At 45.7% G+C, this 25,427-nt stretch overlaps 1 protein-coding gene across 2 annotated transcripts in view; it reads left to right on the forward strand.

The window, feature by feature from the left end:
- Sh3gl3 (SH3 domain containing GRB2 like 3, endophilin A3) overlaps positions 1-14,460 on the forward strand; it is a 122,973-nt gene extending 108,513 nt beyond the window's left edge. For both annotated transcript variants that reach the window (XM_051148843.1, XM_051148844.1), the window contains one exon: positions 14,014-14,460. In XM_051148843.1, coding sequence (XP_051004800.1) covers positions 14,014-14,222 — 209 coding nt within the window. In that variant the 3' untranslated portion in view covers positions 14,223-14,460. The remainder of the gene's footprint in view (positions 1-14,013) is intronic.
- Positions 14,461-25,427: the final 10,967 nt, after the last annotated feature.

A 25,427-nucleotide genomic window follows, 5' to 3' on the forward strand; every position in this document is an offset into this window, starting at 1 on the left:
TGTGTGTGTGTGTGTGTGTGTGTGTGTGTGTGTGTCGGGGCTGGGTGTGGGAGTGGGGTAGATTCCTTTCTTGCCCTTCATCCTGCTGGCTCCCAGGAACGCTCCCTTAGAAATGTCACATTTGTGGCTGGCCTTGCAAGTTGCCCTCTTTGACCTGTGCCGTGTGGCTCCTTAAGCGTTTCTAAGTGCAGGTGTCTCCAAAGGAGCCCTGCATATTTGCTGCAAAGTGATACCAGCAAAACCACGGTGCACTTCTGCCCTATGTGTTCTCAGAAGTTATGGATGCCCAGAACCATGGTCCCTTCTTGGACATAGCGCACCAGACAGCTGGATGTCCGATCCATGCTTTCCTCTCTCAGCTCATAGAGGTTGTCTTGAGGACACTTGAAGCGACAGACCTGAGTGAAGGACAAAGCCTAAGTCATCATAAGTCATGGATACGTGGCTGGATTCCTTTGGTTTGGTGAGGTCTCTGAGAAGTACTTGACGCAGCAGCTCACTTACCTTCTGTTCTTTGGGGCTCTTGAAGCAGATAGCTTTCCCCACATCCAACTCTCAGCCTCCATTCTGTTTCCTGACCCCTCCACTCACAGACTTTCTTATACTAATTTGCCAGCATCTGCAGGGAGGAACTGATAAGTACGAGCGTCCTAGCTTTATCCACCTTGTGTTTTTGAGTTCCCGGTGTGTGGTCTGCTTTCAAAGTTGTCACATGTCAAACTTGGACCAAAATGCTTCACTGTGTGACCTCACAGGCATCATGGGCTCTCAAATCTATTACACACGCATTCTTTCCATTGCTGCCTTCTGAGTCATTGTCTCTGGTTGCAGGTTTTACTGTGGCAGTGTCTGGCTTCTGGCAACAGTTTCTACACTGGGGTAATAGTAGTCACTGCTCTCAAGAAATGGAGGATAAGAGCCTAGGCATAGTTTCCTCTCAAAGAATTGAGCAGAAGTGACTCGCATCACCTTTCTCCCATCCCACTGGCCAGGGCTTAGTCACATGACATAACTAGCTGCCAAGGTAGGAAGATGCAAACTGGAGATCCAGAACTTACCTATGATTCTATCACTTCCACAGAGGAGGAGGCAGGCTGGTTATGTAGTGTGCAGCTCCCACATGTGTGTACTGGAAAGTTACTGGGAGAAAACATTTGCCCTGTTACTCCCTGCCCTCTATTGGGGGATGCAGGCTCCATTTCTGTTCAAATATGGCACTTGGACACAATCCCACTAGCACTGAGGAATCATACGTTAGACTCACTTAGGCATGGGCAGACATTTTGGTAGAGGGCCAGGCAGTAAATATTCATGACTTATGGTCTCTACAGGGCCATGTGGTCTCTGTAATAACTGCTGAACTTTATTGTTACGTCATCCAAACGTGTCCATAGATGAGTGAATGAGCGTAACTGGGTTCCATTCTTACAGGCTTACAGCCCACAGTTCGCCAGCCCCTGACACGACTCACTGGGCAATCAGTGTAGCTCTGTCTGTCAAGTGTGTGTGCACATCAGTGCCTTTAGTCCTGGAAACACGTCCTGAGGAAATAACTAAGCATGGGCTATTCTTGTAGAGCTGTTAAAGAGTCTCTAAGAAGTTGCATAAGGGAGTGTGCTGATGGCTAGTCACGTACTTGTGTCCACAGTTGGATAATGATAAGTAGGTTTTGGTAGATGAAGTGAGACGCTATGCTTCTATTTAAGCGCTATGCTGTGTGGATTATATAGAAATAGGAACAGGGTTGAAGTTAAATAGAAAAGAAAGACAAAGTGGATCCCGTGACTGCATGGTTACAAACACACCTGCGTGCAGGCTACGCTAAGTGGTTATGAGCAATGAGTATCTGGTGTGAAGATATCTAAACCTATATTTCAATAGCACATATTTGAGGAAGTCACATTACCTGTTTAACACTGCCACTTTCTCTGGCCACCAGGACGCCCGCTGTCCCTTGAGCTGCCCTGCTAGGTTAACATACGTCCTGTTTGCTGGGCCAGTCCCAGTGTGGTCTGTTGCCCTAGTGTCATTTTCTAGTAGTGCCTTCCTCCCTATCTCAGAACTTTGGTTCTTTGGATGAAATGTATAGCTAGCTTTTGTATGTTTTATGACTTGCCTATTTCTGGCAAGAATTGAATGTGTATTACAGATTTTTTTTTTGGAAGCCCTTTCAAGTTTTCTGTTTAGAAAAACATGGATTTACAAACAACAACGTAAGATTTGAAAACAAGTACAGTCCTAGCCTTGACCTACAGTGTACTGTCTGTGCTTGGGTCTCCTTTCTTCCTCACACTAATGTCCCAGAGAGTGATAATGAGTCATGGTAATGACGTTAGCAGCTACACCACAGTATGGCCTGGGTTAGATAGCCTATTAGACATGCCACTGTGATACTGCGGCACCTCATCTTACAAACAAGGTCAGGTGGGATTTCTCTATAGGTCACACTGACAGCAGTCATAGATACCTTCCCTCACAGGGAAGCTATACCTGGGTACACAGGTAGGAAGGGATGGAGCGATGGCTCAGTTGGTAAAGTGGTCGGTAATTGAGGAAGCCATGCTCATATGAGGACCCGAGTTCAGATCCTCAGCACTCACATAAAGCACAGGTGCAGCACTGCGTGCCCACAGCCCAGTGTTAGGAAGCCAGGGGAGGGGGTGGGGAGTGGCCAGCTGTGCAGAATCAGCGAGCTCCAGGTGCAGTGAGAGACCCCGCCTCAAAATCAAGGTGGAGAAGGGTAGAAGAGGACATTTGACATTGACCTCTGACCATCACACGCAAGTGTATACATGGACAGAGAGAGAGAGAGAGAGGGAGAGAGAGAGGAGAAGAGGAGAGGAAGAGAGGAGGAGGAGGGGGAAGAGGAGGAAGAGGAGGAGGAGGAGGAGGAGGAGGAGGAGGAGGAGGAAAGAGAAAATCCCAGCAAACGTAAGAGAACGTTTAAGAGCACTGGGAATAATGTGTTTCAAGGATTCGTGGTCATGGGTGTGTGTGGCCAGTGTGTGGTGGCCAAGGATATCTGCTGTGTGCATCTGGCTTGGTGGAGAAGAACTAGGGAGGGATAAGGGAGCCCTTGGCTTCCTCTCCCAGGCTGTGTATGTTGGAGCTTCTGTCCTTTCTCCTTGGCTGGTAGCTCTGTCCCTGGGCAGATTAAATAGTAAGAAAGGTGATGCCCAGCTGGCTTTGAGGAAGGCTGTCCCCAGAAACTCAATTTTCCAAGGCTGTGGAGTCATCTTTTTGCCACTGTGGCCATGTACCTGTGCCAGCCACTGCTTTGAGGTTTACTTTGGTGGTAGCCCTGGGGTTCCCTTGGTGGTAGCCTTGGGGTTCCCCTGGTGGTAGCCTTAGGGTTCCCCTTGGTGGTAGCCCTGGGGTTCCCCTGGTAGTAGTCTTAGGGTTCCCCTGGTGGTAGCTTTGGGGTTCCCCTGGTGGTAGCTTTGGGGTTCCCTTGGTGGTAGCCTGGGGTTCCCCTGGTGGTAGCTTTGGGGTTCCCCTTGTCACACAGCCATCATTGAGCTTTGCTGATTTGTAGGTAGAGGTTTTGAGTGTAAAGGGGCCTGTACTGTTTGTTTCCCAGGCACAGTTTCAAAAGAAAATAGCATTTTATAGCCTGCATTAATGGGAAGTTATTTTCCATTAGGATTCTGGATGATTTGCCCATAATGTTTATAAAGGAAGGAAAAATGTCAAGCATTTCACTAGCAATTTCAAGCAAAGCTCTGAAGACTCTGCCAGAAATGGATTCCAAGAACATTTTCTTCATCATTTCTTCTTCCTAGAGAAGAAAAAAAAAAGAGCAGAGAGTGATGAAAGGATGTCGGTCAGTTCGGCACACTACAGTGGGGCTGAGATGGACTTGCTGATCACATCAGTGCTGAGCCAGGGTGGAGGAGGGGACTCCTACTGAGGAATGAGGGAGAGCAGACAGAGGCCAAGCTCAGACCCTGGTAGGAGGAAAAGAGCGGCTGTCCAAGCCCCTGTGCACAGGGCCATGCTGTTTCCTCAGCTCAAGCTTGCCCCTTTGTCTCTAAAGAGAAAGGGAAGCCAAGGAAAATTCTTGAACTGGACTCTGGCCTGGCAATTCTTGGAAGGTCATGGGTTAGAAAACAGTGTGACACTTAAGACCCGTGTTCCCAAACCTTCCTCACCCCTGGGACTATGTGTGAAGCTCTGAGGTGTCACTTACTCTACATTAAAATAGACGGCGGGGTGTATTTTATATATTTTAGTAGTGTTAAGAGTCTTTAGGGGAAAGCTTTAATACAGAATGAAGGACAGACATCAGGAGAGAGAGGCGTTTGGGAGAAGCATGCACCCCAGACACAAGCTCAGGCTGCTCTGTCCCAGCCTCAGATGCCTTTGGTTTGGGTGGCATCTATTTATGAAGCTTTCTTCTTTCTTCTTCTCCTCCGAGATTCCTGAAGGTTCTAATTAATGTTAGGACAGCTAAGGGTTAACAGTCCCCAGTCTGAGATCCCTTCAAGAGTGTAAGAAGGCTGGGGGTCCAGTGTTAACAGATGTGTGCCACGGGCCTGTCGGAACAGGTAAAATAAATCTCTCCAATGGCTTGTGTTAAGACATTCTACCTCCCGTTAGGTATAAAAGAGACTTTTATAAATTTCTTGACACTTTGAAAGCTGCTCAGAAATATCTCCTAGAGCCCAAGTCATTTCTCTTATGGGAGCCAATCTCCAGGGATTACATTGGAAAATAAACTTGTATTCAAAAGGGAAAGGCAGGGCTTACACACTAAGAATGACACGCACTTTGCAATAGGAGCGTATACATTTATTGACCTAAATTTCCGAAGAGGAAATTAAAATTTCACAGAGTCCTGAGGGTGGAGCTCGCTCAGCCAGCAGCTTTGCCCCGCCCCCACCCCAAGCCTTCCATCACATCCAGTTCTGTAGCCCTCAGCTGTGCTTCTGACTTAAGTCCTTGCAAGGGCGAGATGAACAAGGGGACTGGAGTCCCACATGGTAGTCCAGTTTTTGGCAGTTAGGGCCAACTTTGGGGGGCTTTCCTAACCTCTCCAGATGGATCTGAGGCATCAGGCCTCCCACTCGTGGGTGCTTTGATCTCTGAATGTTGTGTCTGTCATGTTTGTCTCTGAGTACTTGGCATTCTTAACACCTTAAAAGTGGACAAGTTGAGCATTTAATAGGTTCTATATTGAAGTCATTATTAGAAAATAAGTTGTAAACTATTATGTTTGTCAGTCGGTATGGAGAAGCATCTGAGGCCCTTGGCTGTTTCCAAGCTGAAGGAGGCTTTGGAGGGAAGGGAAAAGCTTGCTTACTGGAGGCAGTAGTTTCCTGGAATTCACATGCGTGCTCTGCCATGAGGTTTCTAAGAGCCATAAGACATGGCCTTTCACCTAGCTTTGGGAATTTCCATAGAGCTTGGTAGAAATGGCTACGTGATGGATGGGTGATATTATCTCAAATGCAGAATATCTTATAGTCATGCATGTATTTTATAACAACACGGCTAAGCTGTAAGCTAACATTTCAAGCATCATAATCCAAATATTAATGTAGATATTAACTACAAAATAGAAGTCCATTGTGTCTGGGGATTATGCACAGGGCAGCTGTGTGGCAGAATTCCCAGGGGCCGTGTGAATCTCCACACACATGACACCCCTGAAGCGGCAGTCTGTGGCACTTCCCTTTGGTGGAGAATGAACAGGATGGCCACTTTTGATGATTAAAGCCCTGCATTTATGCAGAGTCTTTTGATGTTTCAGTATTAGTGACTAGCCTGTGCAGCACAGGGCAAGAAGCAGCCTTGCGCAGGGCCGCCTGCCAGCTGATCCCTATGCCAGCTGATCCCTATGCCAGCCACCGGAAAGCTACCTCTGATGACAGGAGTGTCTTTCCCATTGGTCTTTTCTTAGCAAAAACAACTCAAACTGCTGGGCCTGCTTGTAGTTGAGGAGTCTCTAGTCAGGGAGTTTGGGTAAATGGGCACCTCAAATGGGCCTTTGTCAGGACAGGGCACAAGCTTTGTTTACCAAACCCAAGTGACGGAACCTGGGCTGATGGTGCAGAGTTGGTGTAAGGTTAAAACAAATCACGTGGCTTATTTCTATAGATGATGAAAATGAGTAAACATGCGGCCCCCTGATATGTAATTTCAACAGGTCTCCAGGTGTAGAAAAATAGTGGGCTCTTATATGTAAAAAGACAGTTTATAGGCTCTAGGCTCTACTCAGCAATTTACAATGTCCCCAGCATAGGTTACTTACGTTGTATAGCCCTAGAGGCTCAGAATAGGAGTTTGAGGCTGGCTGGGGTGGAGACAAGCTGGAGGTGGTGGTCGGGGAGTTCTAGAAAACTGAGATGCTGGTGATCTAACACAGATCTGGGACTTAGGGACTGCTAGTTTCTAACTCATCTGATGGGTACAAATTGTAATCTAGATATGGTGAAAACAAAATTTTGTGTGCATCAGGATTATACACCAATGTTTGTGTCTGCCATGGGAAAAGTATTAGCCTCAAAAGAATTTAGAACTAAACTTTGAGTTTATACATTTTGGAGAGGGAGCCTGAACCAACTATGCACCTTCTTATTAAAAAAAAAAAATAGTTGTACAGGTTGAGCATAGCACCTGGCCTGGAGTGCACGTTTGATCACGGAGCATGAGTCTGACTTAGAAACAAACATTTTGGGTTGGGTGTGCAGCTCAGTTGGCAAAGTACATACCCAGCATGCATGAGGCTCTGGGCTAGATCTCTAGTGCTACATAAGCTGGGCCTAGTGACGTGTTGTTATAATCCCAGCACTTAGGAGGTAGTGTCCTGAGGATCAGAAATTCAAGGTCATCCTTAGTGACAGGAAATTTGAGGGTAGCCTAGGCTGGGGAGACAACAGGCAATGGCGAGTGGGGAAGGAGAGTGAGGGGAAGCAGTGACAGGAGGACAGAGGAGAGGAGAGGAAGGAAATGTTAATCATGTATTTGCCTCAACATGTTTAGGAAATACATTGTTGAGTCAAATTCTTTAGGTGTAGTCAAATCACAGCATGACTGTCTTGTGGAAGAAAGCGTTGAGAAGGACAGCTGGGGTTCATTCCTAATTGAAATTCTGGTCCTATCCACTAGCCAGGCACCTTCTCTGAGCCTTAGTGGCCCTGGATGTAGATTAAGTAATAAGGAGACACTATTGAGCATTTGGACTTGAGACAAGGAAGACAGTGGAAAACAAGTCATTCCCCTCACCCATCCACCCCCAGCCTCAGCCAAGAAGGAGTGTGGGGACCAGAGGGAACTACAGTCTCATCTCTGTCACTGTATACTTCTGGGTCCTGATTTTTGTCCTCTAAAGAGCAGGGATCATAACTCTCCACTGGGTGGAATTCTCTAGGGTAAAATTAAAGCCTGTAAACTAGAGGTGCCGGGCACGGTACTTGCGACAGTGTAAGAGCCCACAACAGAACCACTGTTGAAGCTACATAATCGGTTATCTGATTTCCCAGCCTACCACAGACTGAGAGCAGCAGAATAGAAGGGCCCGAGGGACTGCTTCAGGAAGGTCCACTGGCAGCGGGAAAAGTGACAGGTCGCAACCCGGCTACAAGGGAGGCAAGAACGAAGCTGTATTTCTTAAAAAAACAAAAACAAACCAGAAATGTTTTTTTTTTTTCTCTCGAAAGACACAACAGTTTGGGGCATTTACTAAAAGATAAAGTACCCTCCTCAGGACTCATGCGGACAGTAGGTGGCTGGCATGAGTTCTCACTCCATCCTCCTGACTCCTAGAAGGAAGGTGTGTGTGAAGGGGGTCAAGTGTACCTTTCAAGGTAGCGCTCAGCCTGAAGGCCCTAGAGTCAAGGCCAGCAGAGGAGAGGAGGAAACCCCTTTGGTGGTCTGGAAGACAAGTCAAGTTCCAGCATGATCCAACTGTCCCACTTGAGACCCCATTCCCCTCTGCTCACCATCCCTTCTACCTTCATCCCCGGCAGAGTCAAGTGTGGAAGCAGAGCATTTGGGAACAGCTCCCCAGCCTGAGGAAGGGGCTGAGGACACGGAGGGGGAAATAGAGAACAAATCAGGCCACTCTATTCCCCATACAGTCCCTATGCTGGGGTCCAGGGAGTGGCTGCTGCTTCAAACTGCAGGCTCTGGCACAGAAGGAAGGGCAAACAGAAGCCCCGCCCCTCAGGGTGGGGAGGACCCAAGCAGAGGAGGATGTTCTCAGCTTTTCTGGGTCTGGGAGCTCCCTGGGGCATGCTCAGCTAAGAATCCCAACTCAGCTGAAGGGCAGGGATTGGCTCAGGTACAGAGAGGAGTTGAGGTGGGCTGAAACATGGAGGGAAGAGAGCCCTTCCCACCATTACTCAGAGGTGTACAAGGGAGAGTGGGTCCGGTTCGCAAAGCAGACTGCACCTGGGCAAGGGTCAGAGTGCAGCACTGCTTTCTCTGCCCCTTCCACTGGGGGTGGGATGGGGGATGCCAGTAGCTAGTCATTAAGTTAAATCCATTGTCTCTGAGGCCGAGGTGTGACCATGGCCTTACTGGTGGTACACACTAACACCTGAGGGGGTGACAGCTGGGTACGATAAAGCATTGTAGGATTGGAATGAAAAAAAAAATGTGGTCAGAGTTTGTGTATGCCTGTGACATTTTTAGCAGGAACTTGGCAAAGAAGGATGAGGTTGAGGGAAGTGCACTGGAAAGAATGTTCCTGAGGCTGAGATGGGACCCTCTATTGTTAGTAAGTGGACCACATCATTGCCAAGAGGGAAGTGGAGGTTGTTTTAGGAAGAATATGGTTTCCATCTCTATTGTGTGTGGCTGAGGGAAAATACCCCCTCCTCCCCCTTCCCCCACCCAATGGTGTGGAGCAGAGCTTGAATAGTAAATATTTAAGAGCAATACTCTCTTTTCTCTGTTAAAATATTTCAGTCTGTTCACAAAGACAGACTGTGTTTCCTACCTTTCCTCTCATGTTTCATTAAGGCCAGGTCTCAGGAGTCAAAGAAATAAACAGGGTCTCCTGAGGGTGGGTGGCAGGGGCCGGAGCCTTCCCCAGTGGACTCCATGGGGTCCTGGGTGCCTGCTTTCTGTTCTCTAGAGTACACAGACCTGCACTAGCCAATGACAAAGTGGTGTACACTGTTTCCCCCACACTTACGGTTCCCAACAACTGCTTGCAAATAAGCAGGGGTGGAGGGGTGCTCAGGCCTTGGAAGGCATGGGGACAAAGAGATGGGATGCTGGCTGGGAGCTGTGTTTTCTTGCCAGGAGTTTTGTGGGGGGATGCTGTGTCTGGCAGTGGGAAGCCAAGCATTCAGGCACCTTGGGTGTCTCAAAACACCGAGGAAGCAGAGATTGTCTTGACTGGCTGCAAGTTATGTCTTTTAGGACGTGAATTTTGTGTCCTGGAAGGCCCAGCCACTGTCTCTCAGGTGGGCAGAAATTTTATTTCTCTAGCTGGGCTAGCTATGAGTTCCCATTTAGACACCAGCGGAAACAGCTTGATCTTTTTTCCATTTCCACTGTTTGCCAAAAATGGAAAGAGGGATTTAAAAAAAAAATTAATCTTTTTTCCATTTCTTTTAATGGAAAAAAATGTAATCTTGCCATTTCAAGGTAACCGAGTCTCTTCCAATGAAAAGTATGGATGGCCCATTTATTACTCACTGGATTCAGGAAATAACTGTAGTTGATTCAGAGATGAAGTCCCCTCTTGGAGCTGGTGGCTTTCCTTAATTGGCCTCTCATCCCTTAGTCCATCCTAAGCTTCTGTCCAAATGCACGGGGGGTTGATAGAGGCTAGAGGCTGCATATGTGGAGACTTGCTTCCACAGTGGGGTCACTAGTCCCAGGTGGCCCTGGCTTCAGAGCGGGATCTGCTGATGTCTCTTGCCCCAGCCCTACCTCTGAGAAGCCAGGTCTATGCTGAGGATACGTGACCTTGTGCAGGTTACCTGTGGATGCTCATCCCTGCCTCACTCCTGTTGGCACTCGGGAGATTTTGTGGGGAGCAAGTGGTGGTTACCTCAAGCCTGTCTTTGATCTCATCACACCACATTTCCCCTGGCTCAGAGCACTTTGGGAACCTGCCTTGACCCAGAGTTCCAGTGGGAAGTCCAAGAATACTGCCTGTCACAGTATTTCACAACTGAAATTGCAACCTTGTAGAACTTACAAACTGCACATGGCCACTTAGTTCCTGTCCAGGCTCTGTGTTCCCTTTGCAGAGGGGAGACTTACTTGGTTGAGGGTTCCAGGTAACCAAAATGACCCAGAATGATAACTGTATCAGGAGGTATTCCAGAATGATGTACTGCCACCAAGTGTGGCTCAGGCCAGCTAGCCTAAGTTCTGATCAGTTGGCATCACACGCATCTGTACAGCTGAGGATCATCCCTGGTATTGGGGCAGTGTGGGAAGAGTGTGAAGGTCCCCCAGGAGAAGAGAGGTGTAGTGTGTGTGTGTGTGTGTGTGTTGTGATGTGTGTCTATGTGCATGTGGTGTGTTATACGCATATGCACTTAAAAGTTGGCTTGGATACTGTCTCTTACTTAGGATGTGTTTTGGTCATTGCAGGTGGCTGATAGAGTAAGAAAGAGGGGAAAGTAGGTGGTGAACCTCACAGTCAGTGTGATAATCCACACAGTGCCTCAGCAGCACCATGGGTTGTGTAGAAGGTGGCCTAGAGTGAGGTAGGTCATGGTTTGGGGTCTAGAATCTTTCTGACTTGATATCAGGCCACCGTGACCATTTTGTGTACGACTCTCTGATCACCTTCTACCTAAACAGTCTGTGTTAGAGGAGATGCTTTCTGAGCCTAGTGTTGCTGTTCCACCTGTCTCATTGTGAGTTAAATCTTCTGGTAGCAGAGACATGAGAAGAGCCTGATCATTTTTACATGCCACACCAACACAGTCGGACTTCAGAGAATTAGCTCATGACTGTCAAGGCAGGGGAGCATGGTGGCATGCAAGCAGCAAGCAGATATGGCATGAGAGCAGTATCTGAGCGCTTATATCCTGATCTGTAGGCAGGTGGCAGAGGGGGGAGGAGAGAGAGGAGAGAGAGAAGAGAAGAGAGAAAGAGGAAGGGAGAGAGAGAAGAGAAGAGAGGGGAGAGGGAGAGAAGAGAGAGGGAGAGAGAGAGGGAGGGAGGGAGGGAGAAAGAGAGGAGAGAAGAGAAGGAGGAGAGAGAGAGAGAGGGAGAGACAGAGAAAGAGAAGAGAGAGAGAGAGAAGAGGAGGAAGAGGAGAAGGAGGAAGAAGGGGAGGAGAGACACCTATGGAAACCTCAGAGTTCACCCCTAGTGCCACACCTCCTAATCCTCCCTAAACAGTGCACCAACTAGGAACCAAGCATTCAGATATGTGAGCTTCATTCAAACCACCACTGGCCTAACAGCAATAGAAAAAAAAATGGAAGCCATAAAATTGAGTGGCAGAAGGAAAAGCATGTCAGATATTTCATTTGGAATACTGGAAAGTGGTGGGAACCTCCTCCCCCCGCCCAATCCTCTTTCTAGACTTAAAGGCGCCCAAGGGAACTTGTTACAACAGGAGACAACTATTAGTGGCAGAGAGAGTCTCCTGATCTCTTTTTGCATGATTTATTTCCAGCTAATGCCCATGGCCTTCCTATGTGTGTAGTCTGGGTTAGGGCGCAGCCTCCCTCTACCCTTTCTTAGAGACAGTCTTGATCTGACTAGTGGTCCATGCTCCCAGCCTTCCTCCAAGTGATGCCTCACCTCACTTGGCCTCTCAGCTCTTGCCTGTCGTTATGGCTTCAGCTCCTTCGCAGAGGACTGTGGGAACCTCTGACGCTCCGGAGGTGCTCCTGAGAGCTGGGACAGGAAGCCATGTCTAGCCCCAGACATGCTAAGTTGTCATCTAAAGCTAGTCTGGAAAGGACCCTATAGTCCTTGAGAAATTTGTAGGAAATCTTCAGACTGTCTCAAAAATGAAGAAATATTTACCTCCAAAAAAAGAAAATAAAATTAACTGTGTTGCCAAAGCTGCCTTAGGCCATCTCACTTTTGAGTAGAGGCACAAAAACCTTAAAACTGTAACAGAGTCAGAACATGGTACTTGAAGTATTTCAAAAGTCTCTTAAAATCAATTTTAGTAATATACTCAGAGGAAAAACAGCAAGTATAATCCAGTCAAAATGGAAATTACAGAGTGGCACTAAGGTTTCTCCGAATGACTATGAGACTAGCAGGAGATTCTTCAGGGGAACAGTGGCCAGGAACCTGCCTGCCTAGTTACTGACACTCTAAAGCTGTACTATAAAAAGAGATATGGTACTGTTACCAAATGGATCAACTGAACTAAACTGAAAACTTCAAAATAGATCGCAGGGCTCATGTATTTAAATGATAAAGCCAGGTATGATGCGCACACCTATAATCCCAACACTTGGGGAGTGGAGGCAGGGGCAGCCCTTTGAGTTCAAGGCCAGCCTGGGCTGTATAGGAAGACTGTCAAAAATAAGACATAGAAGTAGTATTTGAAATCAGTGATGAAAAAGGACTATTTTAAAAATTGTTGTAACTGATTCAGCATTATTAAAACCAATAAATTCTTTCTTCTTTGTTGTCAGAATCTAAAGAGATTAAAAATAAAAGCTGTAACATGAAAAATATTAAAAATAAGATTCTGAAATAAAATTCTGGGGAATAACTGTACATAGGCATGGAGAATGAGCTGAGAATGAAAAGCCCCATTGAGCCTCCTCTACTGCCCTGCGTTTATAGACTGCAGAGCAAAATAGAAAGCCCACTCCTTGCCCAATAACAGCACAAACAGCAATCAACAACAAAAACAACAAAAACAAAAACAGAATACAACAAACTGAGAATAGTTTGTACCAAACTTGGCAGATAGAGGCCCAGTGTTTGGAGTATATAAGGGCTTCTAATTTTTTAGAATAAAGGTAGATTATTAAATTGATAGCAAATGCTAAGCTTCTTGGCAAACTTCATGTTCTAGGATGATCAAATCCTATTCTAGGCCGTGACTCTCAGGGAAAAAAATGCAGATGCCTGTGTGACTATATATCAAGAAATGCACACGCTACCTAGCACTTCAGAGATTTCTGTGAAAGGCGGGAAAGACTAGAAGAGAGAGGGAGAGGAGAGAGAGCATGGGAGGGGAAAAGGAAGGAAAGACAGGAAGAAGGAAGGAGGGAAAGAAGGAAGGAGGGAAAGAAGGAAGGAAGGAGGAGGGAAGGGAGGGTCACAAATGTCCAATTACAGATTCAATAAGACCACGTGTGCCCAGAATGACTGGCTGTAATAGATGCCAACAATAAAGAAACATTGGTACAGGTGGCATCTGGCCAGTGGCTAATAGTTATGTGTGTGGCTAGGTTCGCAGAACAAAGTAAGGAATATTATTTAATGAAAACAAACACATGGACCGTATTCAGAGATCTGCGTTCATACAGATGCCTGGCACCTCAGGCTTCACACTGGTTATCTCTGAGTCAGTGGGTTGGCTCGTCCCAGGTCAGCATTCACATTTTCTCGTCTACAGTGACTGTGTTTTAGTTTGGGGGGAAAATGTGGTGAGAACTCCAGGCTTGAGCACATTAGTTGGCTCTGTGAATAGTTGTACTCCTGTTGAGCTCCTCTCTCCCTGTTGTCACAGGAACGGGTAACACCTCACCTCACCTTTGTCCTTTAACTTTCTCAAGTACCATCCAGTCAACACAAAGAAAATCTGAGCATTCTGGAGGCAGGACTGTGACCTCAGGCTTTGCCTTTCCCTTGGGCTTTGGGCTAAGCTGAGGGTACCTGCATCCAGGAGATGGGCTGTGCATGTTTCCTCTTCCTCAGGGCGCAGGGAGGCTTGCCTAAGGCAGCTGGAGGGCTGAGGTGCCTGGAGGCAGCCAGGGACCACAAACAGTAGCTGAGAGCAACAGAAGCCAGCCTTGGGGTGGGCCAGGAGCAAGTGCAGGCTCTTCCCCGTTTCTTGTTTCTCTGGGTGATTTGTTATGTTAACCTGTCCTTTTTGTCTTCATATCATGTGGACAGGTACTCACATTCCCCCGGACCAGCCCTGCTGTCGTGGTCTCTATGACTTTGAACCAGAAAACGAAGGAGAATTAGGATTTAAAGAAGGGGACATCATTACATTAACCAGTCAGATAGATGAAAACTGGTATGAAGGAATGCTACGTGGGGCGTCCGGCTTCTTCCCCATTAATTATGTGGAAGTCATTGTGCCTTTACCTCGGTAAATGTGTCTTTTGGACCTACTTTCATAACTGAAATGAACTTGCACCAGTGTTCTCTCAGTGTGGTGTTCTGTGACATCCTCGCTCTCTGGCCCACTTAATCACTTTTGTATGTGTGTTTTCTTTATAATGTATTTTGTATCAGTTTAATTTGTATAACTCATAAAGATAGTTTTCTTCTTGTTCTAAAAGTCATTGGTTAAATGTGTTTGCTTCCTGTTGCTAAAAAAAAAAAAAAAAAAAAAAAAAAGTAAATTGCGCCTATTGCAGATATGTGAACAGATGGCCTGTGTAGTCCTTAGCTGCAGTGGGATGCACCCTTTGCAGCTAAGAAAGCTAAAGATTTTTGTTTCTTGATGTTACTGACGGCATCCAGTTTTTTTTTTTTTCCTTCCTGTTTTAAGCTTACCTGTGAACAGCCTAATAAACATGACACACTGTGTTCGTAAAAGACTATGGTTATTTTTAATGCTAAATTGCATTTTAAGCCTGAATTTCAACACAAATCCTTGGTTAACCTGAGGTCCCAGGTGTGGCTACTTAGATGCCAGCTGCAGATCAATGCCAGCAGGTGGGGGTGTGGCCCTTTATTAGGTAGTGGTTTGAACACAGTGCATCCCCTTCGTAGTCCAAGACTAGAAAACCTTTCTGCCTACTGTTGAGTTTATAAAACAGCCCCACTTAAGCTTTGACTGCTGTCACATTTAGGCATGTAGGTTTCCAAAGACTCCTACTGTGTGTTCTCAGGAGTAGCACGGTTTATTGGGTTGTGTGTCCAAGAACTTAGGTTCACAGAACCAGCCCTGGACTGGCCCCAAGTATGACCTTGTCACGTGCTATAGCTCAGCAGAGTCCACACCAACCCTGCCACACAAAAAAGAGGCAGTTACTGCTCCCCCTTTGCAGAAAAGGGGAGTCACGAATGGCTTCTCCAGTATTAGACATGCAAGTGGTGGCAGAAGCAGAGTTTGAGCTCTGACAGTGTGATGGACACTGGCTGGCACACAAATTTTCGTCAGTCACTGGGACCTGTACTGTCGATCACTGGCATTTGTACTAAAAACCCAGAGGCCAGATTGGGCACCTGAAAAGGCGATCTAGGTCGGTTTCCTTAGTTTTCTGATCTGGCTTTCCTAACAAGTGTGTGTGTGTGTGTGTGTGTGTGTGTGTGTGTGTGTGTGTGTGTGTGTGTGTGTGACACATACCCCTTGTACATTCGAAGTCTCTGGGAAATGGTAATTCCTAACTTTTACTGGACATTTATTAGATAGCAGGTGCTGTCCCAAGCATCTTCCAGGAATCCCTCACACACCATTCTGTGAAGTCTACCACAGAAACACCAAGACGCTTCCCCAGTTGCACGGTTAAATGTCCAAGCTGGAATTTTAATTCACAGTCTTCCCCATGCCCATCTGTGGCCTTCACTCTTTACCTCTCATTACATCTTCCCTTTATGTAAATTCACAAAGGAGCCTTTATTCTTTTAGACCCGGCCTTTATTCTTCATTTGCTGTAGTAAAAATTTACCAAGAAGAAACCCAGGGCCACTCCCGATGCTTATAATTTACCCTGATAGCTTGTTTAGGGCAAATAAGCAGTAATTGAAGTTAATTGAGAGCTGCAGATTAACTTCTAATAAAAGCTGAGACATTCAGCAATTTGCATCAGACCACTTTAAAGCAATTAGAGATAGGACTTGGGTCACTGCCAGCTGCTGCTGAGGTGGGGATATAGCAACCATGCCCTGGCAGTGACTGTGCTGGTGTCACACTGGGTCTTGCATGGGCTTGTGGCCTCAGCTGTTTGGCAGGGTCCCATTCCCACATGATGTTTGTGGAGAAGACCGTGAGGTAACATCTGGCTCCTGGCACAAGCTTGACACCAACGGCTTCTGACCAGCTCTTTGCGAGAACATTTCACTGTGAGCTGCTGCCCCAGGGCACTCACAGTTTTATGGGCATCCATTGCCGTCCTGGTTTGCTTCCTCCTGCTGCAATAAACACCACAAGCAAAAGCAACTTGGACAGGAAAGGGTTTATTTTATTTTACAGACCTTAGTAGTCCACCACGGAGAGAAGTTAGGGCAGGAACTCAAGGCAGGAAGTAAAGCAGAAGCCTGGAGGAATGCTGCTTACTGGCTTGCTCGGACCATCCACCCAGGAGTGGCATTGCTTACAGTAAGATGGACTCCCCCGTATTAGCCATTAATCAACAGACTATCCAACAGACTTGCTTACAGGCTGATCTGATGGGGCATTTTCTCAACTGAGGTTCCCTCTTTTGGGCTGAGCCTAGCTTGTGTCAAGTTGGCAAAATGACTAAGGAACACACCTCCTAGCTTGCATTGAGTTTCCTTTTTTCATCATTAAGAAAGTCGTGTAAACTTTGTTTTATTGGAAAAAAGTATTCATGACCTTTCAGATGTCAAAAACAATTTTTGAACATTCAAGTAGCCATATTTTTCTAATTATAAAAGGGCAATACAGATGTAGAAAAATTGAGGATGTCAAAGTTCTAAAGGAAAGTGGAAATCACCTTTTAGTCCACAAATCCCCCAAAATGACCGTTGTGACAGTTTCATTATGCCGTTCCCATCTTGCTCATGTGTACTTCTGTGTTCACATGTGTCCACAAATGCGAGTTTATATTGTGATTTCAGCTTTACGCGTTAACTGCAGACCTAAGTGTTTGAACTAGCTATTTAACATTTTATTGTGTGGGTGTGGAAATTATAACTAGGTTTTTCTCTTACACATTTGCAGTTTTCTGGCAAATTATTATGATAGGCAATTTCAAGTAGTTTTACATGGAAATGGGTAAAAATATCAGGAGTTATGACCCCCCAGCTGATTAGAGTTGCCTGATTGAGAAAGTGAAGGAAGGCAACCCCATCAAATCAGAGGCTCACAAGCATCCAGCAGATGCTGACTGGAGCAGTTGATTGACCTTTCTTTTCACGGATGGGCTTCTGGGTTCTCATTCCCACTGTAGGCAAGTTTACACCCTGAGCTAACCAAAAGCGATCACTGTTGGAAGTGGTTGATGTAGCTGTTCCCTGGGACACAATGTTCATGATACCCTTATCTGCTTGCTGTTTTTTGCCTCTTCCTGAACAGGGGACCAGCCTGATTTAGACCAAGGGGGGCTAGAAGAAACAGTGGAGGGCCACTCCACTCCCAGAGTCTGCTTTCAATAAACTTAAATGGTGCAGGACAATTTACCAACATGATCTACCTTATAGACGTAATCCTGCTTACTTAGCATCTGTAACCTGTGCCTTTGTGTACTGTGTATTTTGTTATTTCTAGTCTTATGTTTTGATGTTTTGTCTATGTAAAAGTAAGATGATACTGTGGCTAGGCTGTGAATGTATATAGGCATATGGGGCATAGCTAGAGATGTGTGTGCATGGCTAGAGAGGTGTGTGTGTATGGCTAGAGATGTGTGTGCATGGCTAGAGATGTGTGTGCAAGGCCAGAGATGTGTGTGCATGGCTAGAGAGGTGTGTGCATGGCTAGAGATGTGTGTGCATGGCTAGAGATGTGTGTGCATGGCTAGAGATGTGTGTGCATGGCTAGAGAGGTGTGTGTGCATGGCTAGAGATGTGTGTGCATGGCTAGAGATGTGTGTGCATGGCTAGAGATGTGTGTGCAAGGCTAGAGATGTGTGTGCATGGCTAGAGATGTGTGTGCATGGCTAGAGATGTGTGTGCAAGGCTAGAGATGTGTGCATGGCTAGAGATGTGTGTGCATGGCTAGAGATGTGTGTGCATGGCTAGAGATGTGTGTGCATGGCTAGAGATGTGTGTGCATGGCTAGACATGTGTGTGCAAGGCAAGAGATGTGTGTGTATGGCTAGAGATGTGTGTGTATGGCTAGAGATGTGTGTGCATGGCTAGAGATGTGTGTGTGTATGGCTAGAGAGGTGTGTGTGCATGGCTAGAGATGTGTGTGCATGGCTAGAGATGTGTGTGCAAGGCCAGAGATGTGTGTGCATGGCTAGAGATGTGTGTATGTATGGCTAGAGATGTGTGTGCATGGCTAGAGATGTGTGTGCATGGCTAGAGATGTGTGTGCATGGCTAGACATGTGTGTGCAAGGCCAGAGATGTGTGTGTGCATGGCTAGAGATGTGTGTGCACATGGCTAGACATGTGTGTGCAAGGCCAGAGATGTGTGTGCATGGCTAGAGATGTGTGTACATGGCTAGAGATGTGTGTGTGTATGGCTAGAGATGTGTGTGTGTATGGCTAGAGATGTGTGTGTGCATGGCTAGAGATGTGTGTTCAAGGCTAGAGATGCGTGTGCAAGGCTGGAGCTGAAGCATGCTGTAGCCTGCTCTTCTGCAGGGATCAGCCTTGGGCGCAGGAGGAGGTTGGGGCTGGTGGGTTTGCTTATGGTCACATGCCTAGTGGCTGTGCTTCCTGGGTCAAACACTTTAGAGGCAGCAACTAGATAGCTCTGTGGCCGTGGGGTGCGGGGGCGTGGGAAGAGGGTATGGCTTAAGTACCTAAAGAATGCTGAGGCTGCTGGAACATTACTGCAGACTGGGAAGACTGGCAGGATCAGCTCAAAGGAGGGAACAGAGAAGTCTGATAGACAAAGTACGCTGAGATGTTCAAGGATGCTGGGACTGTTACAAGTTGAGACAACTATTGCTGCAGCCATCTGTGTGTGGCTCTCCACGTCAAGATCAGCTCTAGCCACTTCCTGAAGAGGAGAAACGAGGGCTGTTAAGGCAGATTGTCTGAATCTTTTGATTGGAACAAAAGCAGCGATGTATGGTTTATCACACTTATCTGCATATGTTGACCCACCTTTATACTTCAGTTGTAAAACCCTTTGATCATGATGTGTAGTCCTTTAATGTGCTATTCAGTTCAGTTAGCTGGGAATTTATTGGGCATTTCCACCTTTATGCACATTAAGGATACTGGCTGGTACTTTTCTTTCCATATAGAGCCCTCATCTGGCTTTAGTGTCAAGGTGACACAAGACTTTAAAAAAAATTGCACATGTTGCCTGGCCTTCAAATTTTGGGGAAGGAATCAAGAAATATTGTCATTTCTTTTCTATTGCGTTTTAACAGTGTTTTTTCTTTTCTCGGGAGATTTGTTTTTCTGATTGAATTTAGTTATCATTAATCACTTCAGTGTTTCAAGAGAAAATCTGGTAGGCTTACACAGGAGCATGTCTATAACTTTAACCCATTTTCTGTTCAGCTGCCTGGTGTGTAATTATTCTCAGCCGTGGCATTTCTCTGGTGCCAATTGCATTATGTTCCTTTTGTTTATAATCATATTTGTGTCCTTTTCTTTCCTGGTCTAGCCAAAGTTTGTCAAACTTTTTATATTAAACCAAAACATAAAACCTAAAAATCTTAGTTTTTTTTCTTACATTTGCATAAAAGCATTATTGTAGTTTGTGAGAATTGACGATGTAAGTTTGAGTACATTCAAAGTCTGTATGCTTTTATGCTTCTCCCACAGTTTGTTATTAAGGTCACAGTTCACATATTCTTATATTGTACAGTCACCAACAAATTATTCCCTGAGTAGTTAACTTTAATTCTTTTGTATTTCACCTTTCTACTAGAAGTCAAGATTGTTTACATAGTGTTCTGAGTTTGACTAAGCGGCTGCAGTGGCTCATGTGTTTTAAGTTCATACCTGTAGTATTTCTTATAGGGCACATCTATTGCCAGCAAGCTCCCCCCTCCCCCAGGCTTTGTTCTGGACAGCATCTCTTCTCCACTTCTGAGGGACTGCTTTTGCAGTCTGAGTGGTCCTATCTTTCACCACTTTGTAAACCGCATCCCATTCTCTCTGGCTTACCGAGTTTCTGCCGGTGATCTTACAGGGATTCCTCGGTACCTGAAGGGCTTTGTAAATTCTTGTTTATGACTTTTGAATGATGGATTTTGTCACAGCCATGTCTAGGAAGACATCCTTATGAATTCTCTCATTTGGAAAATTTTCTGGCATTATTTTCCTAAGCATAAGTAAGCCTTTGGCCTCCTTCTTGCTCTCTGTTTCTTCCAGGACTCTGGCAGCACATATATTGCTTTGTTTTATGGTGTCCCACATATCTTATAGCCTTATGCTTTTTATTGCTGATTGGCTACTTTAAAATATGCTTCTGCTTTTGCTGAGGCTCAGTTAACTAGCTCTGCCATTGAAGCCATCCATCGAAATGCTTACTTTAAACATTTTATTCAGTTGCAAAACTTTTCTATTTTCTACTTCTTTATTGGACTTGCCATTTTGATTTTGTTCGCATGCTGTTTTCCAGATTTTGTTCAGTTGTCTGCCTGTGTGCTCTTGTAACTTGCTGGTGAAAGGGACTGTTTTAAATTATTTGTAAAGAAGCTACTAGACCCCCATTTCCATGGACTCTGTCCGCCAGCACCATATTCTCTCTGACTCCTTGAATGCTTTTCGGCTTCTGTGGCTGTCTTCACACTTTGAGAAGAGATGACATTATTCCCTACTGACTAACTTTGGCAAGGGAGGGAGGGCCTTTATCAATGAGCCCTGCTAGAAAAATTTGACATCTCTCAGGCCTTTTCTTCAGAGTTCTCACTTGTTCTCTCAAGTGAGAAAGACTAGAAGTACAATTTTTTTTCTCTTTATTCTTCAGTGCCAAACATGGTATTGATAGACTTTTGTTTTTCCCTAGACAGTAGTCTGAAGCTACATGGCTCTTCCTAACTCCTCAGAATTGAGGCAGCCACTTAAGATCATGGTTGCTGTTGAGATCTTCGTGCTGTGCAAGGAGTGCATGGCAGCCATGCCCGGGGACATCTGTGGTGCCACGCCCAGGCAGACATACATGGTGCTGACGGCATGGCTTGGATGGCTGGAGATCCTGGCATACATAGTCCTGGAGATCTCTGTGAGACTTTTGGTGGAGTCTGTATGCTGTTTAGCAAGGTCTGTGGCATTCAATGGAAAATTCCATGCATGTTCTGTAGTCTTGTCTTTTTCTTTTTGATACTGACCGCCATGCTGTTTGTGTTAGTTCTATACTGCTGTGACCAACACTTAAGAAAAACTACTTAAAAGAAGGAAATGCTTATCTTGGGTTACAATTTTAGATGTTTCATTCCATGATTGCTTGTCCCCTCCATTTTGGGCATGTGGTTGGGCAGAGTATCTCAGAAGAGAAAGAATGTAGATAATATATTTGCTTTGTGTAATGCAGGAAACAAGGAGAGACAGTGAGACTGGGGACATAAGAAGACCGTCGAAGGCATGCCTCTATCAGACTACTTCCTCTAGTTTAGGCCCACCTCCTAAAGTTTCCACCATCACCTCAAATAGCACCATCCCCTGGAGATCAAGCCTTTTAGCGTGTGTGTGTGTGTGTGTGTGTGTGTGTGTGCGCGCGTGCGTGTGTGTGTGTGTGTGTGTGTGTGTGTGTGTGTTGTATGTATGGGGAGTCATTTTACTCCAAGACATACTTTCTATCCACTGTCCCCCAAAACTTATAACAAACTCATAATACAATATGCACTTAGTGTAGCTCTAGGAGTCATCAATTTTAGCAGTCCCAAGAAATAATATAATTAATGTATATTATATGAAAAATTAAATAAAAACCAAATCTAAGTCCAAACTTTCAAGGCAAACTCTTAGCTATTAGGCTCTGTAAAGGCTCACAATGTCTGTACTTCCAATGAATAGTGACAATTATTGTGTTTCAAAAGGAAGTTAATGGGGCTGGAACTATAGATCAGTGGCAGAGCGCTTGCCTACCATGCTTGCAGCCTTAGATTTAACTCTCATCACTGAAATTATCTGCTGACGGATTGTGGGGGAGGAGTAGACATTGTCTTCAGTAAGGTACCCATTGATGATGGGGCCATCAGGCTGCAAAGGTTGGCTTCAAATCCATGATCTCACATATGGTTAGACTCAGCCCCCAAACAAAAAAGACATGGATTAGAGAAAAAAAAAAAAAAAAAAAAAAAACTTGTAGGGAGGAGGTGGGTGAGAGCAACCGGGGAGGGTGGGAGGATGTGGGCTTGGCAGTAATTAGAGTGCCCTATATTCGTTCTTTTAAATTACCAGAGAACAAACTTAATTAAGTTACCTTTTAAAAAGAAAGAATACGGAATAGAGAAAGGAGGGGTGGGATTGTGGCAAGACCAAAGCTCGGCAGGGAAACCATTGCGTTCTGCAGCTGCAGGCTCAGGAGCACCCAGGGCACACGTGCTGGTGTGAGCGACCGTGGGTTTGAGAAGCCTCGCTTCTGTGGCCTTGCTGGCTGCAATCCACATGTCATTTTCTTAGGGTGACTTTGCCTTCTGAGGCTTTCCTCAGCAGACACCCCGTGTCTCTGGCATCCCCAGAATCCTGGGGTCTTCCCTGCGTCTTGGGCTTCCCTTTTACAGTTTTACACGTTACTTTATTTTATCACAGGGAGGCCAATCCTGCTGTGCACAGACGGGCTACGGGCTTTCCTTTAAAATCTGGGTAAAGGTTTCCATGACTCCCTAATTCTTTCATTCTGCATGCCCAGAAAACCAAAACAACTTGGATGACACCAAGGTCTGTCACAAGCTTGAGTGGTAGCGAGCTCTGCTGGCCCATGGATGCAGTGGCCCCTGAATACCTGGGTGACTGCACATGGCAAAAATAACCCCGAAGAAACAACTCCATGTGTGGCCTTGTGACAGCAGGATGCCCCAGTGGTGTGTTCTTCTCAAGGGGAAAAAAATCTTTTAAATGAACTTACTTTCATACCCTTGTCCCTGCAGTGGCGGGGGGGCGGGGGTCCATGAACCCTGAGATTAAAGACATCTTTTCTATTGTCCCCATGTGAACTATCTGTGCAGATGAGACAGCTGAGATCTGCTATCCTTCTGTCTTATTGATATCACTCTAAGTCCTTTGAAGCCCACCCCCGCCCCATCACTTCCCCCAAAGTCTTACCAGACTGTCTATTTACTGATTCTCTTGACTTCAACCTTCATAAACTGCTCCCAGCTCCCTGGCTGCTTTTATCTTTTCTAGTCCCTCCAAATCCATTTATTTCTTCTCCGTGTAGCTTTGCACAAGGTTGAGTGATGCATTTAGAATTTTTAGTTAGAAAGTCTTATTTAGCCTGTGTGTGCAACAGGAATCACAGCTGAGTGAGCGCGCACCACAAGTTTGACAAAGAACTAAGTGAACACCATAGGGCATCTGTAGCTGACACCTACTAACTAGCAAAGCCCCGGATGATTCTCGCACCCTGGTAGTTACACATACCAGGTGTATATACGACAGAGATAAACCTCTGTGCACCTGATTGCCCTGATGGACTTCTTTCCTGGACCCTCCTAGATGTTCCAAACTTTCATTTTTCATGCCTGGAAAACCAAAATTACTTGGATGATACTGAGGTCTGTCACAACCTTGGCAAAACCATGGTGCTTATTCTGGCCAGTGATATGAGGGGGAAAATGACGTGTGCCACTTCCTGGTGATGGTAATTAAAGGTTCCTGAGGATTCCCCGGTTGCACAGTTCTCTCTCCACACTTGCACAGTTAACACAGATGCTGCCCATTGACAGGCAGATCCACAAGATCAAAGGACGCTACCTGTTCTTTGAACCATTGAAGAAGGTTAGCTTCCCCTGGGGGAATTGGGTACCCAATCTATGCCAGGCTTGACAGGAACAAGAAATAATTTCAGCTGTTTGACATCTGAGGTCTCTCGTGCTGCTATGTAGAACTGGTCTGCGCTGATTTATACATTTGGACCAAGTGAGAATGGAATTAGCCAGAGGTAAGTGCATAGACATAGGTGGGGGATGAAGACACATAAGTCATGCGATGGGATTTCAAATTTTACCCGGAGAGCAGAGATGCTTAACATCTGTCAGCAATGGCATATGATTGGCTCCAGGGTGTGATTACTGTGGCTATACTCCTAGACACAAAAGCAAGGGCTCATGATGGCGTAGCTGATAGTGGGAACAGAAGAAGAAGAGAGACTTGGGGTGGGGTGGAGGGGTGGAGAGGCTAAGATGAGGTGAATGATTTAATGCCAGCTTCCTGACCTGTGGGTTATAAAGCCCTATGGGGGTCCTGTAGTTGCATGTGGAAAGGTTGGCAACTGTTTCTTGGATATGCAACCGCTAACCACTAATTAAGTCAACTGCACAATGAACTGAGGGCTGTCTGGTGGTGCCCGCCCGTGTTGCATCACACAACTACACGACAGCCTTGGGTCTGAACACATGATATGCACACTTCTTACTGTGGGTTCCATCTCACCATGCGCTTGTGAATGCTGTCTGAAGCACCTCAGCTCGGATTGGAGACTGTTTTGGTCTGACTTGCGGTGTTTCTGCTGTATGTATAAAGACTTCTGCTTTCCTGGAAACACGTGGTTTACAGAAAGCAAACACCTCTAACGTTTTCCCACTCTTGTTCTTCAGCATGTAAATACCAAGCTAGCGTGTCTCCAGCTTGTGTTATGTTACAATACTTGATTCTTAAAAACAGCTGTTTCTGTTCCTGACCTGAGTTTCATTTAAAAAAGGGTTCAATGAATTTTTGCTTGCTATTAGGACAAACTTTCCAACATTTTTGAAGCACCTCAGCAGTGATGATTTTAAAATCAAAAGATTACCCAACTCTGCAGGGTGCTGAAGATGCTCCCTGTCTGGCAATATCAAACTTTCAGCCATAGAGACACATACCCATCTCACTAATGTGCAGATTTATTTTAACTTCCAGCAAATAATATAATTATACATATGCCAAAGAACTATTAAGACAGAATTATGATTATTATTAATATGCTTTTGATTTATATGCCTATTTTATATGCTTATATACCTAGAGTTACCTAAACGTTTCTCAGTCAAAGGAGGTCTCAGTAGAAAAGGTTTGAGAAGTCCTGGCTTAGTATGTGCTGTGAGGAGGGGTAACTTAAGGCTTGGTGACAAGGTGGCGCTGTGCCATTCATTGACATGGGACACAAAGGAGAAAAGGAGTGTGCTGAGCAAGAAAGAGTGACAGAGGCAAAAACTTTGTTTGGAACAGCTCAGCTTGGGAACGACACTGGGTCTAGAACAAAGAGGACAACCTAGCCTGGAGATTTCTGTTGATAACATTAATGTATGCCAGATCCTTAAAGTCATGGAACTTGATGGGGTGAATACTGTCCAATCACCATCTACCCACATCTATTATCAGGAAAGATATTTCTTGGTG

Source organism: Acomys russatus, chromosome 7 (genome assembly GCF_903995435.1).
Source record: "Acomys russatus chromosome 7, mAcoRus1.1, whole genome shotgun sequence".
In the NCBI taxonomy this organism is placed as follows: domain Eukaryota; kingdom Metazoa; phylum Chordata; class Mammalia; order Rodentia; family Muridae; genus Acomys; species Acomys russatus.